The sequence below is a fragment of the Oncorhynchus nerka genome, linkage group LG10, assembly GCF_034236695.1.
Source record: "Oncorhynchus nerka isolate Pitt River linkage group LG10, Oner_Uvic_2.0, whole genome shotgun sequence".
Lineage (NCBI taxonomy): Eukaryota > Metazoa > Chordata > Actinopteri > Salmoniformes > Salmonidae > Oncorhynchus > Oncorhynchus nerka.
In genome coordinates, this window is record NC_088405.1 from 64,714,703 (window position 1) to 64,732,725 (window position 18,023).

An 18,023-nucleotide genomic window follows, 5' to 3' on the forward strand; every position below is an offset into this window, starting at 1 on the left:
TCCAGGCACCCACCCTCAGGTGCCGCAGACAAGGCTCCAGACAGCCCACTCCCCTGTCTCCCCCTGTGTCACCGCGTGGTTCCCCAGAACCACGGACTGTATTACCCGTTCCCGCTTCCTTGTCCCCCATATCCCTGCCTTCATCCCCTGGTTCCCAGAGGGGCACTCTGCGACCATCACGGCCACGCAGGCAAAGGAGACCTCCGGGTCGCTTCAGAGACTTTGTTTGTTCCCTCGGGGACGAGGGACTTTGTGGTGGGGGGCTGTGTAGCGACCCGCACAGACAGCTGTGTGTTATGTGCTAGGCTAGGAGGTGGTTGTGTTGTACTGACCAGTACCCGGTGTTCGCGGGGTCCGACATGTCAATCAACCTGCTATCTGCCAATCACGGGAATGCCTGGAATGTTCTGATGCCGGGCATCCTGGTGGTTGGCGGAGTGGCGTGGAGGGGGGTTGGGCATTGGAAGTTAAGACCAGGTTCAGCCTTTGTTCTCTCTCTCTTACGTCTGGGCTTCACAAGAGAAGGTCACGATTGGCTTGTGGGTTATCTGTCATCTATTTGGCGTGTGCTACGGCCCAAACAGTAGCCTGTGTTGGTTCAATAAACCGTCAATTCGCAAACTCAAGCCTCTGTCTGGACAATTGTTCATTTATGATCTAGTCAGGTCATTACATAATTAATTAAAATGCCTTTATTTGTATAGAAACAAAGTTTTCAAAATCCGCCACGTTTCAGGTGCATGGCCTTCGTCAGGGAGTACAAAGAAATAATACAATGTCCTCTTTTGAACAGCTTTTCCAATTAGCTCTAATTTGAAGAGGGCGTGGTTACAAAATTGATTGGACACACCTGGTAAGCAATACTATAAACATTAAAAAGTGAAATACTGTAGCTATGTTATCAAAAAATTTAACTCCAAGCTAGAAGTATCAGAATGCCTAGAAAGGTAGTTCTAGCCTTAAATATGACTGGGAGAAGTGTCAAGAAAAAGAAAGCAATATATTCCATACTACACTAGAACACAGCAAACATTAACAACAACAGTCTAACCATAGCTGAGGGCAATTGAGCAAAATATCCACTAGATGACAGCAAATGGACCCATCACGACCCTACAGGAAGGGTGAGAAATCCATATCTTCATTTAAACCAGGGTACTTAGTGGCCTGTAGTTTGTAAATCCATATCTTCATTTTAAACCAGGGTACTTAGTGGCCTGTAGTTTGTAAATCCATATCTTCATTTAAACCAGGGTACTTAGTGGCCTGTAGTTGGTAAATCCATATCTTCATTTAAACCAGGGTACTTAGTGGCCTGTAGTTGGTAAATCCATATCTTCATTTAAACCAGGGTACTTAGTGGCCTGTAGTTTGTAAATCCATATCTTCATTTAAACCAGGGTACTTAGTGGCCTGTAGTTGGTAAATCCATATCTTCATTTAAACCAGGGTACTTAGTGGCCTGTAGTTTGTAAATCCATATCTTCATTTAAACCAGGGTACTTAGTGGCCTGTAGTTTGTAAATCCATATCTTCATTTAAACCAGGGTACTTAGTGGCCTGTAGTCTGTAAATCCATATCTTCATTTAAACCAGGGTACTTAGTGGCCTGTAGTTTGTAAATCCCCAAACTTTCCTTTTGGTTAAACTGTTTAAGACGGCCCTCTTTTCTAATTGAGGCCGGAACATGATCAATACCCATAGCTTGTAGGGAGGCAGGGTTGCCATTGTGTAAGGACTTGTAGTGCCTTGCCATGGGGTAGTCTTCATTGCCTATCCGTATGGCGTACTTGTGTTCCGCTAAGCAGTCTTGAAGGTGTCTCTTTGTCTGTCCAATGTAGAACACGTTGCACTGTGGACATTCCAATCTATAGATGACATGAGTGGTTTTGCAGTTAATGAAATGTGGCTCAGGGAAGACTTGGCGTAGTAGCGTATCACTTTGGATGATTCCAAAAAACAAAACAAAAAAAACACCTTTATTTAACCAGGTAGGCTAGTTGAGAACAAGTTCTCATTTACAACTGCGACCTGGCCAAGATAAAGCATAGCAGTGTGAACATACAACACAGAGTTACACATGGAGTAAACAATTAACAAGTCAACAACACAGTAGAAAAAAAGAGAGTCTATATACATTGTGTGCAAAAGGCATGAGGAGGTAGGCGAATAATTACAATTTTGCAGATTAACACTGGAGTGATAAATGATCAGATGGTCATGTACAGGAAGAGATACTGGTGTGCAAAAGAGCAGAAAAGTAAATAAATATAAACAGTATGGGGATGAGGTAGGTAAAATTGGGTGGGCTATTTACCGATAGACTATGCACAGCTGCAGCAATCGGTTAGCTGCTCAGATAGCAGATGTTTGAAGTTGGTGAGGGAGATAAAAGTCTCCAACTTCAGCGATTTTTGCAATTCGTTCCAGTCACAGGCAGCAGGGAACTGGAATGAAAGGAGGCCAAATGAGGTGTTGGCTTTAGGGATGATCAGTGAGATACACCTGCTGGAGCTTGTGCTACGGGTGGGTGTTGCCATCGTGACCAGTGAACTGAAATAAGGCGGAGCTTTACCTAGCATGGACTTGTAGATGACCTGGAGCCAGTGGGTCTGGCGACGAATATGTAGCGAGGGCCAGCCGACTAGAGCATACAGGTCGCAGTGGTGGGTGGTATAAGGTGCTTTAGTAACAAAATGGATGGCACTGTGATAAACTGCATCCAGTTTGCTGAGTAGAGTATTGGAAGCTATTTTGTAGATGACATCGCCGAAGTCGAGGATCGGTAGGATAGTCAGTTTTACTAGGGTAAGTTTGGCGGCGTGAGTGAAGGAGGCTTTGTTGCGGAATAGAAAGCCGACTTGGAGATGTTTGATATGAGTCTGGAAGGAGAGTTTACAGTCTAGCCAGACACCTTGGTACAAATATGTCGTTCTGCCCCTGAACAGGCAGTTAACCCACTGTTCCTAGGCCGTCATTGATTCTTTTAATGTTCTCTGCTTCAGTGCTGTATTTTGTAACAAAATACACTCTCTCTGATGTATCACGAGGCTCTCCCCTTCACAACAAGTTCTCTCTGTCATGTAATCCAGCCCTTTTTTAAACTTTTTATACTAGGCAAGTCAGTTAAGAACAAATTCTTATTTTCAATGACGGCCTAGGAACAGTGGGTTAACTTGCCTGTTCAGGGGCAGAACGACAGATTTGTACCATGTCAGCTCGGGGGTTTGAACTTGCAACCTTCTGTATTCAACCAGAAGGCCCTACAGAGGATGGTGCAGAGCGACCTGCCCTCCAGGACATCTACACCAGGCAGTGTCTGAGGAAGGCCCAAAAGATAGTCACCCGAGCCGCGGACTGTTCACTCGGTTACCATCTGGCAAGAGGTATCGGAGTATCGGGTCACAGAAAAAAGGCTCAGAGACAGCTCCTACCACCAGGCCATCAGACTGCTGGTAGGAGGCCATCAGACTAAACCTAGCTGTCTCTCTGCACAGACTATCTGCACCTTTGACCTGCACAGACTATTTGCATCGAAGAGACTATCAGCACCTTAGAAATTATTTGCACTGACTACAAACACACACAACCCTTACACACAACCTTACACACAAACACCCATAAACACACACACACACAGTCAATGCTGCTATTCTATTCTATAATATTGATTCCACAACACACTTAATACACTACAATACCTAAAGTATGTGGACACTTGTTTGCCGAACGTCTCATTCCAAAATCATGGGTATTAATATGGAGTTGGTTCCCCCTTTGATGCTATAACAGCTTCCCCTCTTAAGGGGAAGGCTGTCCAATAAATGTTGGGAAAATGCTGCAGGGACTCGTTTCCATTCAGCCACAAGAGCATTAGTGAGGTCGGGCACTGATGTTGGGCGATTAGACCTGGTATGCAGTCGGCGTTCCAATTCATCCCCAAGGTGTTTGATTGGGTTGAGGTCAGGGCTATGTGCAGGCCAGTCAAGTTCTTCCACACCGATCTCAACAAACCACTTCTGTATGGACCTCGCTTTGTGCAAGGGGCATTGTCATGATGAAACAGGAAAGTGCCTGCCCCAAACTGTTGCCACAAAGTTGGACATACAGAATTGTCTAGAATGTCATTGTATGCTGTAGCGTTAAGGTTTCCCCTCACTGGAACTAAAGGGCCTAGCTCGAGCCATTAAAAAAACAGCCCCAGACCATTCCTCCTCCTCCAAATTCATTGGGGCAGGTAGCGTTCTCCTGGCAGCCGCCAAACCCAGATTCGTCCGTAGGACTGCCAGATGGTGAAGTGTGATTCATCACTCCAGAGAACGCATTTCCACTGCTCCAGAGTCCAATGGCAATGAGCTTTACACCACTCCAGCCGACGCTTGGCATTGCGCATGGTGATCTTAGGCTTGTGTGCTACTCAGCCATGGAAACCCATTTCATGGAGCTCCCGACCAACAGCTATTGTGTTGATGTTGATTCCAGAGGCAGTTTGGAACTTGGTAGTGAGTGTTGCAACTGAGGACAGGCAATGTATACGTGCTACGTGATTCAGCACTCTGCGGTCCCGCTCTGTGAGCTTATGTGGCGTACCGCTTCGCGGCTGAGCCGTTGTTGCTCCTAGACATTTCCACTTCATAATAACAGCACTTAACAGGGCAGCTCTAGTAGGGAAGAAATTTGACGAACTGACTTGTTGGAAAGGTGGCATCCTCTGACAATGCCACACTAAAAGTCACTGAGCTCTTCAGAACGGGCCATTCTACTGCCAATGTTTGTCTATGGAGATTGAATTGCTGTGTGCTCGATTTTATACACCTGTCAGCAACACCTGTGGCTGAAATGGCTGAATCCATTAACCTGAAGGGGTGTCCTCATACTTTTAGTTTATTTGTAAATAGTGTAAATAAAGCATTATTACTATACAGACTACCTCTTCTATTACTTCATCTACTTGTTACTTTTTACTTGACTCTTTTGATTGTTATTGATGATTAATGTAATGTTTTGTTGAGGAAGATAGCACATAAGCATTTCGCTGCACCTTTATACCTGCTGTAAACTGTGTATGTGGTTTGAAAACTCTGTGGCAAGGTGCTGAGTAATTGACTGTGGCCCTGTCCGCAGATGTGGTGCTGAAGCGCTGACCACGGCGCTGTTCACAGTCATGGTGCTGAAGAGTTGACTGCAGCGTTGTTAACGGTGGTGGTGTTGAAAAGCTGACTGTGGCGCTGTTCACGGATGTGGTTGCTGAATCAGCATTAATCTTTTTGCTTTCAGCGCTGACCGCGGTGCTGAATGTTTACTTATGCGCCCAAAAAGGGATACTGTTGGTATTGCCTGTAGCTTCTCCGGGGCAGATCAATGCAATCTGCTTGATGTATAGCCCACAAAATGTGCAAAAATATAAACCCATACAGGGAGTGACCAACGGGTGTCGCAAACGCTCTGAAGAAAGCATGATTTGATAAATATGTCAATGCTCAGGAGAAGGGATTCCGCATTGAATAATTTAATAAAAAATGTTGGGATAGAAATTGAGTGATATGGCTAGCAAAAATATATTCCGTAGTTGATTGCTCTTATTTTCTCTTTCTGGCTAGTTAAGAGGTGCACTTCTGTAAGCACATACATAGGCTAATTATAGGACTTAGCCTATTGGCTAACATATGGATATTTATTGATCAGTCCATCGATGGTGAAACATGCGATAACAGGCTATCACTGTGCAGTAGATGAACATGCATAGAGGCGCATCAATGTGAGAGTCCATGCAGAGTAGTAGGTCAGGCTACAGTAAATAGACTGAGTAGGAGTAGTCCTAGTACTCCAGCAAGCAGCATAGGTTGGCTATAGGGAGCAGTGTGCAGACGTCGCTCGCCGCATGTGCACGCCTGTGTGTGCACGCAGACGAGGGGAAAAAGCTGATTTGATATAAATAGCACATGTTCAAATTAGCTCGCTTATTCCGGGCACGCACGTTGGATGCTTTACTCTATGGATAATAGGAGAAGGAGAAGAGGAATGTGGCTATAATTAATGAATAGTCTGCTCGTTTTAGTGGGGAGATTTTAAGCAAGCAAAACAAGAGACCTGTCTAGTAATGGAGAACCATGCAGCAGAGCTGCTACAACAGCAGCAGAGCTACGAGGACGTTCGGAAAAGCGGGTATCTCCGTAAGCAGAAATCTATGCACCGGCGATTTTTCGTTTTGAGGGAAGCCTCGGAAGAGGGCCCTGCCCGTCTAGAATATTATGAGAACGAGAAGAAATTCCGAAGCAAGTCACCTGTCCCGAAAAAAGCTCTGAATCTGGAGACTTGCTTCAACATCAACAAGCGGGCGGATTCCAAGAACAAGCACATGATAGTGATGTATACCCGCGGGGAGAGCTTTGCCATTGCAGCAGACAGTGAGGATGTCCAGAATGAATGGTACCAGGCCATGCTGGACCTTCAGTGGAAATGTAAGCCATACAAGGGTTTACTATGCCCAATATTCTCCTTGCACATTTATTTAGTCTGCATTGGCCAGTGTTGGTCCAGCTAGCCATTCTGGATTGACATCAATTTCACATTCAGATCTGTAACGCGATAACATGTTTTTTATTTTTTTTATTGCCCATCACATGTGCGATGCTTTTTGTAGAAATGTGGCGTATATTACCTTAAATACAGGATATTGCTATTATAAATATTACATACAGGCCTATCCAATGAACAGTTGCATATCAGTTCAAGAGAGGTGGTGGACCACTGCATGCGGTGTGTCTGAGCAGTAGCTTATCTGAATCATTTATTGGTATATTAACCAATCTGTTTTACCATTTTCATTTTGCTGCATGTTAGCCTACACAATTATTGCAACGTGCATGAACCAATAGGACGTTTTCTTCGTATTCGCGACCAAATAGGCTGCAGCACAACATCGTTCAAAGCGTTTACTGCAGAGGACGCAGCCATGCACCCGAGTGCTCTCTGTTTTTGTTTTTCTACACGTCCCTCTGCATGTCGTGCGCATAACCTACATTTCTGTGCTATGGCGTTGCCTGGCAGGGAGGAAATCCGCAGCGTCTGCGTGCTTTCTTTGGAAAACTGGTTTCTATCGGTTTCCCTCGTGTTTAGGTTTTTATGCTGTAACACTAACCCCAACCCTGCTATCGTTTCAGTAGTAATGTGGAATCAATCATCTTAATAATGAGTGTAATAATGTGGCTATATTTTATTGCATATGATTTGTATATTTCTTCTTTATTTTACACCTCTGGTTATGGTCTTTTTTTTATATTTTAAATAGGCCAATGTCATTAACGTATATAGACTACAGCTTTTACACAAATGAAACAGTAGACCTAGGAATAGATGTGGGTTTCTTCAGGGGAGCAATAATGTTGCTAAATGAAACACATCTGGAGTTACAATGCCATGGTCAGTATTTTATATTTACATTTGACATTTGAGTAATTTAGCTGTCTCTTCTTACTCGAGCCATTCGGGTTAAGTACCTTGCTCAAGGGCACATCGAAATATTTTTCAGCTAGTGGGCTCGGGGATTCGAACCAGGAACCTTTCGGTTACTGGCCCAAGGCTCTTAACCGCTAGGCTACCTTTTGTAATAATCTGTAGTTACAGAGTATTTACATGTTGTAGGTTATAAAGATGGATCATTTTCATGATTATTAGCAGTCTTTATTGTACCAACCCAATAATATTTTTGAAAGAAATGGTGTTGAAGAACGGCCTTATTCACACAATATCAAATGTCAATCCACCATACGCTCTAAACCATCATGCAGCAGGATGGGTTTTTGTTACATGAGTGTTTTTGTTCAATGAATGTTTATTATGAATGCATTCGTGAAACAGAACCTGCATGGATGAATGATGCGGCTCGTCACATATTTAACCAGTCAGAGTTCAGTGTGTAAATGTGCTGAATGTGCTACAACTGACGGTCACTCTAACCTTGATAATATATGAATATTGTATACAATATTTTTGTCTCCTGACTGTCAACTCTCGTCTTGTGCTACCCCATGATTCCTCCGAATATTGTCAATTCTATTTCCAACATTTATGTCTTTCTCTGTCTCTATATCTATTTGCATGGTTTTCTGTCTTGTTGTTTATTGAGATGTGTCTTCATTCCTGATTTTCTGCAGGTAAAAACCCAGAGGACTGTGGTAGTGGTGGAGAGTGTGGACTCCCCTCTCCTCCAGGCCCCACCTTCAAGGAGGTGTGGCAGGTCAAGGTGTGGCCTAAAGGGCTTGGCCAGGCCCGAAACCTAGTGGGCATCCACCGTCTGTGCCTGACCGACAAGACGGTCAACTTTGTCAAGCTCAACTCTGACGTGGCCGCCGTGGTCCTACAACTGATGAACGTGCGTCGCTGCGGCCACTCAGAGAACTTCTTCTTCATCGAGGTGGGCCGCTCGGCCATGACAGGGCCTGGGGAGTTCTGGATGCAGGTGGAGGACTCGGTGGTGGCCCAGAACATGCATGAGACTCTGCTGGAGGCCATGAAGGCACTGAGTGAGGAGTTCCGCCAGCGCAGTAAGTCTCAGTCTGTGGGTGCTACAAGCGGCGGGGGCACCGCCTCCAACCCCATCAGTGTCCCCACCCGCCGCCACCACCCCAATCTGCCCCCCAGCCAGGTGGGCTTTGGCAGACGAGCCCGGACTGAGACCCCTGGAGCAGGTGGGGCCAACTGCACCAGCACCTCACCAACGCCACGCCACGGGTTACCCAGGGCACGCACAGCCAGCATCGGGGGAAGGACAGAGGAGGGTGGAGGTGGAGCCAGAGGGGCATGGGAAAGCTCCAGTCCCAGCCTGAACGGATCTTGTTCCACTACACCCACCCTGAGACCTAAGCCCACCAGAGCTCCAACCCCAGCTAAGATCACTCTCAGCCTGGCCCGCTACACCCCCAACCCAGCCACCTCCCCAGCCCCAAGCCTCTCCTCCAGCTCTGGTCATGGCTCAGAGTGTGGACTAGTCGGAGGGGCAATGGGAGGTGTAGCGATCTGTTCTTACACCCGCGTCCCTCAGAGAGTATCTGTGTCGGGTTCCCCTAGTGACTACGGCTCCTCAGACGAGTATGGCTCCAGCCCTGGAGAGCACTCCCTACTGGTCCCCAGTCTACCTGGAGGGTCCAATGGTGGAATGGGACACCATGCTCATGGAGAGGGCTCTTCCAGCTACATAGTGATGGGCCAGAGAGAGAGCCTCCCTGGGTCCCATCAGCGTCCTCAGGGCCGCAGGATGCTGCGGCGCTCCTCCAGCAGGGAGTGTGAGGCAGAGCGTAGACTCCTCAGCAAGAGGGCCTCCCTGCCCCTGACTGCCCACGAATGCCTGGCCCCTCGTAGGAAGGAGGAAGAGGAGGATACGGACCAAGAGTATGCCGTCATGTCACGGAGTGTTAGCAGGGACGCCTTTGTGTCACGGCGGCGCGGATCAGGAGGCTTCGCAGCAGGGGGCTTGGAAGCAGGGGCCGTCGTTGGGGAGACCCAGGTGAGGGTTGATGTGGTCCGAGGACAGGCGGGAGGAGGAGGAGGGGGACCAGTGGACAGTGGCTACATGTCCATGTTACCTGGAGTGACGGCTCCTCCTTTTTCCCTCTCCCTGTCTGTGGCCGTGTCTGACGTCAGCGCCAAGCCTGGGGCTGATGATGAGTACATGGCCATGACCCCCAACAGCAGCGTGTCCCCCCCCGAGCACATCAGTCTGCCTGTCTCCGAGGGCTACATGGTCATGTCCCCCAACAGCAGCTGCTCCCCAGACATGCATGGAATGGCCATATGGGGGAGCCGGGGCAGCATGGAGAGCCGGGCTGGCAGTGACTACATGAACATGTCTCCTATCAGCATCCGCTCGGCTTGCAGCACACCCCCCTCGCAACCTGAACAAAACCCGCTACAACACAAGATGGTCTACTCCTACTTCTCTCTGCCACGATCCTACAAACACACGCTCTCCACACGCTTTGAGGATGACTTGGATCAAGGGAAAAGGAAGGAGGGGGGTCATAGTGACCAAGACAGTGCTGGAAATCGGGGTGGACAAGTGGGCTACAGCAAGAGGGACACAGCCACAGTTGGCCCTGCAGGAGGCTGTCAACTCTCCCTCTCCTCTTCCTCCTTCTCTTCCAGCTCAGCTAGCAGTGAGAGCCTGGAGGATCGGCCCATGTCAGTGGCAGCTGGGGGAGGGCTACGACTAACAAGAGCAGGGCCAGGGTTCAGGAACGGGGAGCACGCTCTAAGGATGGATCCTATCAGCAGAAACGTGTATCGCATGGCCCAGGGGGCCAGCAGAGGAAGCCTCGTCCCCTCAGTGTGTCTGTGGACATGTCTAAAGCTAACACCTTGCCCAGGGTTAAGGAGAACCTCTTCCCCACAGAGCCTCAGAGCCCTGGGGAGTATGTCAGCATAGTGTTCAGGGGTGGTGACGTGGGGGGTAGGAGAGGGGGCCAGTGGGGGCCAGAGCACGGACTGTCAGTGACCCATGGAACCCAGAGGCCCCGTCACCGTCCAGCCCTCTGCCACGGTGGCTCCACCAACCTCCCCCGCAGCTTCTCTGCACCGCTGGCCACCTCTGCTGCCTTGGCTGCCTCTACTGAGTACGTCAACATGGATTTGGGGTTGGGAAACTCCCCTTGCCCCTCCACTGGGACCCCTGTTAAATCACCTTTTTGCCCGCCCCCAGCTATTGCCCCCAAGCCCCCAGTTGTGGCCCGTAATAGGCCCTCTCCTAGGGCAGCAGAGGGCGATGTAGGTGGTCATAGGGCTGCAGTGCCAACAGACTTACCCACTTCATATACAAACTACATAGAGATGGCCTTCAGCATAGTTTCAGAGCCTAACCCTGCAGCGCCCGGCATGCATGCTGCCCAAGCTTCATCAATGGAGCAGGAATCAGGCTTGGACTTCCCCTCAGCAAGGTCCTACTCATCTCCTGACCAGAACCAGAGCAGCAGGCTGGCCAGAGACAGGGTTGGCAGGGGCGACCAACTGGGACGGAGACGCCACCGCTCTGAGACATTCATCATTACTCCTCCCCCTCTCCCACTCCAGCTGTCCTCCTCAGGCTCCTTGTTCTTGGATAGTGCCCAGGCAGCAGCACCTCATCGACAAGGAGGACTAGAGAGGGGTTCACCATGGGAGAAAGCCCGGTCAGATGCAGCATCCCAGGCTTCGTCCTCTGGGTCTTCTAAACAAGGCCTTAACTACATTGATCTGGATCTGGCCTTTAATAAGGACAGCTCTCAGAATGAACTGGAGGGGGGAGCCACTGCCCCCCATAACATCTTCGCTCCAGTCCACAATGGGGCTGGTGGGGGAGTCATGATGGGAGACATTACTGGTTTGGGGAACAACCCTGGCTACGCCAGTATTGATTTCTTCAAATCAGAGGAACTGAGGGCACTTCACCAGAGCAGCAGGAAAGATGGAAAAGGTAAAGGTACTCAACACCTGTTCTCTCTCTGTGTTATCACTCAAACACACACTAATGGGTGTGTTAGTAATTTATTTTACCAAAAAGAGGGTGCCTTGTCCTGCTCCTTAAATCTGCTCCTGCATTCATCCCAGTCATCAGCAACAGAGCATTGTGGTACATTGTCTGACATCAATGTGTGCGTAAATACAATGATAATTTAATATGGTCAATAAAAAAAATATATATAGTACCAGTCAAAAGTTTAGACCCATCTACTCATTCTAGGATTTTTCTTTATTTTTACTATTTTCTACATTGTAGAATAATAGTGAAGACATCAAAACTATGAAATAACATATGGAATCATGTAGTAACCAAAAAAGTGTTGAACAAATCCAAAAATATTTTATATTAGATTCTTCAAAGTAGCCACCCTTTGCCTTGAAGACAGCTTTACACACTCTTGGCCTTCTGTTATGACGCTGGGTGTCAGATAAAGTGTTACCGAAATCTTTGTTATGGAGTCAATTTCTTGCACACAATTTCTTCAAATCAAATTTGACACATGCACTGTGAAATGCTTCTTTACTTCCTTACAAGCCCTTAACCAACAATGAGAAAGAAAAATAAGAGTTAAAAATAAAGTAAGTAAAGAAATGTATACAAAAAATTGCAGGGTTGAGGCTCAGAGTTGAGGTGTTGGCTGGCATCCTTACTTAAAATGACTTCTGCCTCCCTTGAGTTGAAAAAGCATCTTATATCACCATCAGAGTTAGCAAGGGCAAAGTCCTTTTTATACAGAGGGAAGCATGTAACACAAATACTCCTTTCTTAAATAAACCCTGTCACCTTTTTGTCCTTCTCTGAGCAGCCTGGTCTCCTAGAATACACGTAACATAGTCAACTTAAATCCGTGACACTCAAATTATGTTACATTTGATATGGTCACATAAAACAGATGGTTACTCAAGGAAAAATCAAAAGTGGAGTGGATAGGTGGGTGTATAACGCAAATGTCTACCAACCCAAAGGTTGTGTTCAAATCTCATCGTGGATGACTTTAGCATTTGAGCTAATTAGAAACTTTGCAACTAATTAGCATGTTAGCTAACCCTTCCCCCAACCTTAACCCTTTTAACTAACCCTAACCCTAACTTTAACCCCTTTAATCTAACTCCTAAACTTACCCTAACCCCTAACCCATAGCCTAGGTAACATTAGTCAGCTAGCTAGAATTTGTAACATATGATACATTTAGCATATTCGTAACATATAATACGAATCGTAATTCGTAACATATCATATGAAATGGGTGATGGACATTCACAAAGTAACACATATCATACGAATTGTAACATAGCATATTAAATGGAGAGTCACGGATTTACGTACATAATAATACGAAATGCTATGAGATCAGGATGTTCTAGACAATGGATTGTGCTGGCTTATGAAAGCTAAAATGTAGCCCAATGATGGCTGGATAAATAATGGCTTCCATTGTATAGGGGTTGCAGTAGATCGGAGTGGCACTGGCACCCAACTATTATGTCAAATGATTAGCATTAATAGCCTAAGAACACAGCAGATGCTGCGTGTGGTAAACTAGCACTGTTTTAGTTTATAAAACCTGATAAAGGCCTACCCTGGCCCCACCACCTCTGGATTACACTGGTATTTAATTGGGTAGGGAGAGAAATACACACAATATTTACCTCTCCCTTAATTCTACCCAAATACAGTTAATGAATTCTTCATTCTAGAGTACACACAGCAAAAAAGTTTGACTGTTTGTTTTGTTGTAACGTTTACCCTCTTAGCTGTTTTACATGGTGATTGCCTTTATAAATGCTATTGTTACTGTTGCAAGGACACCCTTTTCTAGAGTGTTTACTGCTGGTCTAATTAATGACTACTTCTCAGGTCAAGGAGACCCTTTAGGCGGATTTACCGTAAGCCGTGTATAAAGAACTGTGGAATACAGGTTAGGTTACATGATATCCTCCTTTAGAACCGGATGACTGAAGTTGAACCATAAACTATGACATGTCTGGTGGTCAGCAGGCTGTGTGTAGAACCATGTCATCCCCTGGGCCCTGACCAGTGTCAGTGGTCTTCATTACCTGTGGTAGAGATTGTTTGCTGTCAGCGTACAGTGGGGCAAAAAAGTATTTAGTCAGCCACCAATTGTGCAAGTTCTCCCACTTAAAAAGATGAGAGAGGCCTGTAATTTTCATCATAAATACACTTCAACTATGACAGACAAAATGAGAAAAAAAATTCAGAAAATCACATTGTAGGATTTAATGAATTTATTTGCAAATTATGGTGGAAAATTAGTATTTTTTTTCTCATTTCGTCTGTCATAATTGAAGTGTACCTATGATGAAAATTACAGGCCTCTCTTATCTTTTTAAGTGGGAGAACTTGCACAATTGGTGGCTGACTAAATACTTTTTTTGCCCCACTGTATGTCAAATAATGACTCCTGAGCCCTGTGTCAGCAGCATGTGCAGTATGTTACAGAGCCTGGAGAAAGGAGACAGGTATTTTTGGTTCTTTGATTTTCCTTACGTCAAAGGAAGTCCTATTCGCTTCGTTTCCTTAGTAATGCCACTTAAAGTGTTGTTGTTTTTATTCTGATCCTTCTGCCCCCACCCACCCACCCTTTGCCAAATTGCCCTGTTCCACCCAGGCTGTTTTCACCTTCACAACCTATTTTCACACTCTCTTCTTCATCTCCTCCTTGTTATGAAGCCATTTCATCAACCCCAAGGTGCTTATCCTTTAGTGTGTGATTAAACAGCCCACACAGCTCTTGTGTGGTAACAACAATCACCAAACAGAAAGTGGTTACTCCTCTCAATGCAACATTCAACACTCAGCCAGACAAATACACTTGATCTATGGATCCTTGTTTTCACCCTAAAGCTTTCAGCCATGTCTGATGTGCAGCTTGGATTCCGGTCTGTGAGAAGAAGTGTTGAGCTGTCTGCCAGGCTGAGGGTTGTATAGCTGTCTGCCAGGCTGAGGGTTGTAGAGCTGTCTGCCAGGCTGAGGGTTGTATAGCTGTCTGCCAGGCTGAGGGTTGTATAGCTGTCTGCCAAGCTGAGGGTTGTAGAGCTGTCTGCCAGGCTGAGGGTTGTATAGCTGTCTGCCAGGCTGAGGGTTGTAGAGCTGTCTGCCAGGCTGAGGGTTGTAGAGCTGTCTGCCAGGCTGAGGGTTGTATAGCTGTCTGCCAGGCTGAGGGTTGTAGAGCTGTCTGCCAGGCTGAGGGTTGTATAGCTGTCTGAGGGTTGTATAGCTGTCTGCCAGGCTGAGGGTTGTATAGCTGTCTGCCAGGCTGAGGGTTGTATAGCTGTCTGCCAGGCTGAGGGTTGTATAGCTGTCTGCCAGGCTGAGGGTTGTATAGCTGTCTGCCAGGCTGAGGGTTGTATAGCTGTCTGCCAGGCTGAGGGTTGTATAGCTGTCTGCCAGGCTGAGGGTTGTATAGCTGTCTGCCAGGCTGAGGGTTGTATAGCTGTCTGCCAGGCTGAGGGTTGTATAGCTGTCTGCCAGGCTGAGGGTTGTATAGCTGTCTGCCAGGCTGAGGCTGAGGGTTGTATAGCTGTCTGAGGCTGGGTTGTATAGCTGTCTGCCAGGCTGAGGGTTGTATAGCTGTCTGCCAGGCTGAGGGTTGTATAGCTGTCTGCCAGGCTGAGGGTTGTATAGCTGTCTGCCAGGCTGAGGGTTGTATAGCTGTCTGCCAGGCTGAGGGTTGTATAGCTGTCTGCCAGGCTGAGGGTTGTATAGCTGTCTGCCAGGCTGAGGGTTGTATAGCTGTCTGCCAGGCTGAGGGTTGTATAGCTGTCTGCCAGGCTGAGGGTTGTATAGCTGTCTGCCAGGCTGAGGGTTGTATAGCTGTCTGCCAGGCTGAGGGTTGTATAGCTGTCTGCCAGGCTGAGGGTTGTATAGCTGTCTGAGGGTTGTATAGCTGTCTGCCAGGCTGAGGGTTGTATAGCTGTCTGCCAGGCTGAGGGTTGTATAGCTGTCTGCCAGGCTGAGGGTTGTATAGCTGTCTGAGGGTTGTATAGCTGTCTGCCAGGCTGAGGGTTGTATAGCTGCCTGCCAGGCTGAGGGTTGTATAAAGAGAGTCTCATTTTCACAAGTGGGCATTCAGAGAGCGAAGCTAATTGATTTGTCTGCTGGTAATGAGCCATTTCACATGGGTGGAGGTGGAGGGGCCAGGACTGTCGCCAGGTGTTTGTGTTAATGTGTGGGTGTCTTGTTGTCTTTTGGCTTTCACCTGGCAAATACCGTAAGATGTTGTGTTTGTATGTTTTATAGAGATGGATTCCAGAGTACATGATCCATTGACTGGAGTTTTTTTTAAAGGGAACAAAGCCCGCATTGGAATAGAGGATGATGCAGGAGACGAGAGAGGATTATGGATTGTCATTGACATTGTCTTTACTGCCGTCAAATTGAGATCTGAATAGTTGGGGCTGAATGATTTGTATTTAGTTGTGGATGTTGAAATATTGAATTATGGCAACAGAATGCAGATGATTTTGTAGTGGACATGAGTTGGACATGGTCACTTGTTTAGGTAGCTATGCCTGCAAATTTCGAAACCAGTGTCTGCCCTCGAGCCAACAGGGAATTTCCTCTTGGTCTAATGCTCTAAGATGTTGGTTGCTCCTGTTGGAGACCTGGGTTCATATCCCGCGTGTTGCACTTTGTAATCAAAAGGAATTCGAGAGAGAAGAGTGCTGAGAACTCTTGAGGAGTGTGGTAAGAAGGAAAGAGAAGTCCTTATTTCAGCTCTTTACACAAGTGCTTGTGTTGAGAGTTTCCAGCGCTGACTGAGGGAACTGGTGGGCAGAACAAAGCAGAATCACTCCGATCTGAGGTGGATTCATGAAGTCTTTTTGTCTGTGCTTCTTGTGCTGTAGATGAGTAGTGAGTGACCGTAGGCTACCCTGTTTAAAAACGCTTTCTTCAGACTCTACAAATATTTTGTTATTTTCAAAATGTATAATTATTTGATTTGATCACATTATAACGGGTCTGCTGTTGTTATTTTGTTGACTCATATCTAGTGTAGCGGGAGTGGAATGTGTTGTGTTGTTGCCACCACTGAAACACTTCCCCAGCATGCCAAGCGCCCCTTGTTTTGTGTTTGGGTTTAGTGTTTACTCCCCTTTGCCCTGTTTGGCTCCAATCCTCATCCCCAAGCTGGTTGCTCCCAAGCAGAACCCTGATATCCTTCTGTGTCGTTCTACTTACTCTATAGTGATGCCCACAAACATCCACTTCAACACTTCCACGAGAGATCATTCGTCACAGGGGCCCTGTGACGAGTCTCTTTTCTTCCTGAATGTTCTATTGTGCTGTGTGCAATTTGTGTGTTAACTAAACCTGCTTTACTTCAGTGATACACTCACAGATGTAATGTTAATTTATCTTTCAAAACCCATGCTTTTGTAATGCTAAATCCAAGACAGAAATGTCATTTATTTGTTGCGGCTTTCAAAAATGTCACATAATGAAATGGGTGGGGGATTCCGTATAGCTCACTCTCAGACTGAAAAAGATTCTAGTGGCATTGTTAAATGACCTGTGTACAGACAGCGAGGAAGACAAGAAAAACATTCTATTTATTGACATTACAGTTCCAGCCATATGTGAGCGAGATGGAGAAAGAGATTTCCCCATTAGGCTACGAAGGTGTAAATCCTAGATCCAGACCTCTCCTTTTCGGTTTTGTTATGATTTGTTTGTTAACGTCTACATTTCCTCTTTTCTTTCAGAATGTTAATGATCCATCTTGGTCTGGACATGGCTCCTGGCGTTGAGCAGCACTGTCCTAACTAACCATGGTGGGATTGGTTGGCAACAGTCTGTTCACCTTCTGACTTTTCTCACTGGAAGAGGAGTAAGAGAGGTGAAGGCAAACCCATCTAATCATCATTAACTCTTTGTCATCCTGTCCAGTTGTTGCTATCCAATACTAATGTGTGCCAAAAGACTACTGGTCCAAACCAACACAACAGGGTTCGCTGAGGTAGAAGAATATAGCCAATCAAGATTACATTTTTTTTTTCCTTTAACATAATCTTATGGAAATTGTTATACAAATGTGAAATAGTAGAAAGGTACATACTAAAAAGTATATAGTATACATATGTTGATGAAAGCTACATAAATAAATACATCTATATATATATTATACTTTTTAAAAAGTGCCTAATGTTTTGTTTGTAGACATTTTTACACAGGGAATCTGGAACTGGTCTGTGAGAGGGAAAACTATGTTTATGTCTCAAATGTCATTTTGTGTTAAGCATATTGTGAATATGTTGAAAATGACAGGAAACAGAGTTTTAGTTATATAGTAAGCATAATCAAACTGCCTTACTGTGTTTGAACTGTGCTAAAAGAATAGCCTCTTTACTTTATGCTGTGCCTCACTCTTCAGCCACAATGAACGCTCTCGTTTCCTCTCCTGCCTGAACCCTACCAGTACCAGCTGGAGCTAAGCCAAAAACCAGCGCTGTATAATGCCAACCACACACACACATTTGAATAGTCATCCGTGTGGTTCAGCTGAGTA

General features: G+C 46.1%; 1 protein-coding gene across 1 annotated transcript; it reads left to right on the top strand.

The window, feature by feature from the left end:
* The first annotated feature begins 6,067 nt into the window (after positions 1-6,067).
* LOC115136269 (insulin receptor substrate 1-B-like) lies at positions 6,068-17,639 on the top strand. The gene is given in 4 exon segments (XM_029671862.2): positions 6,068-6,461; positions 8,157-10,235; positions 10,238-11,446; positions 17,221-17,639. Coding segments are annotated over 4 exon segments (3,657 nt in total). The 5' UTR covers positions 6,068-6,100; the 3' UTR covers positions 17,229-17,639.
* Positions 17,640-18,023: the final 384 nt, after the last annotated feature.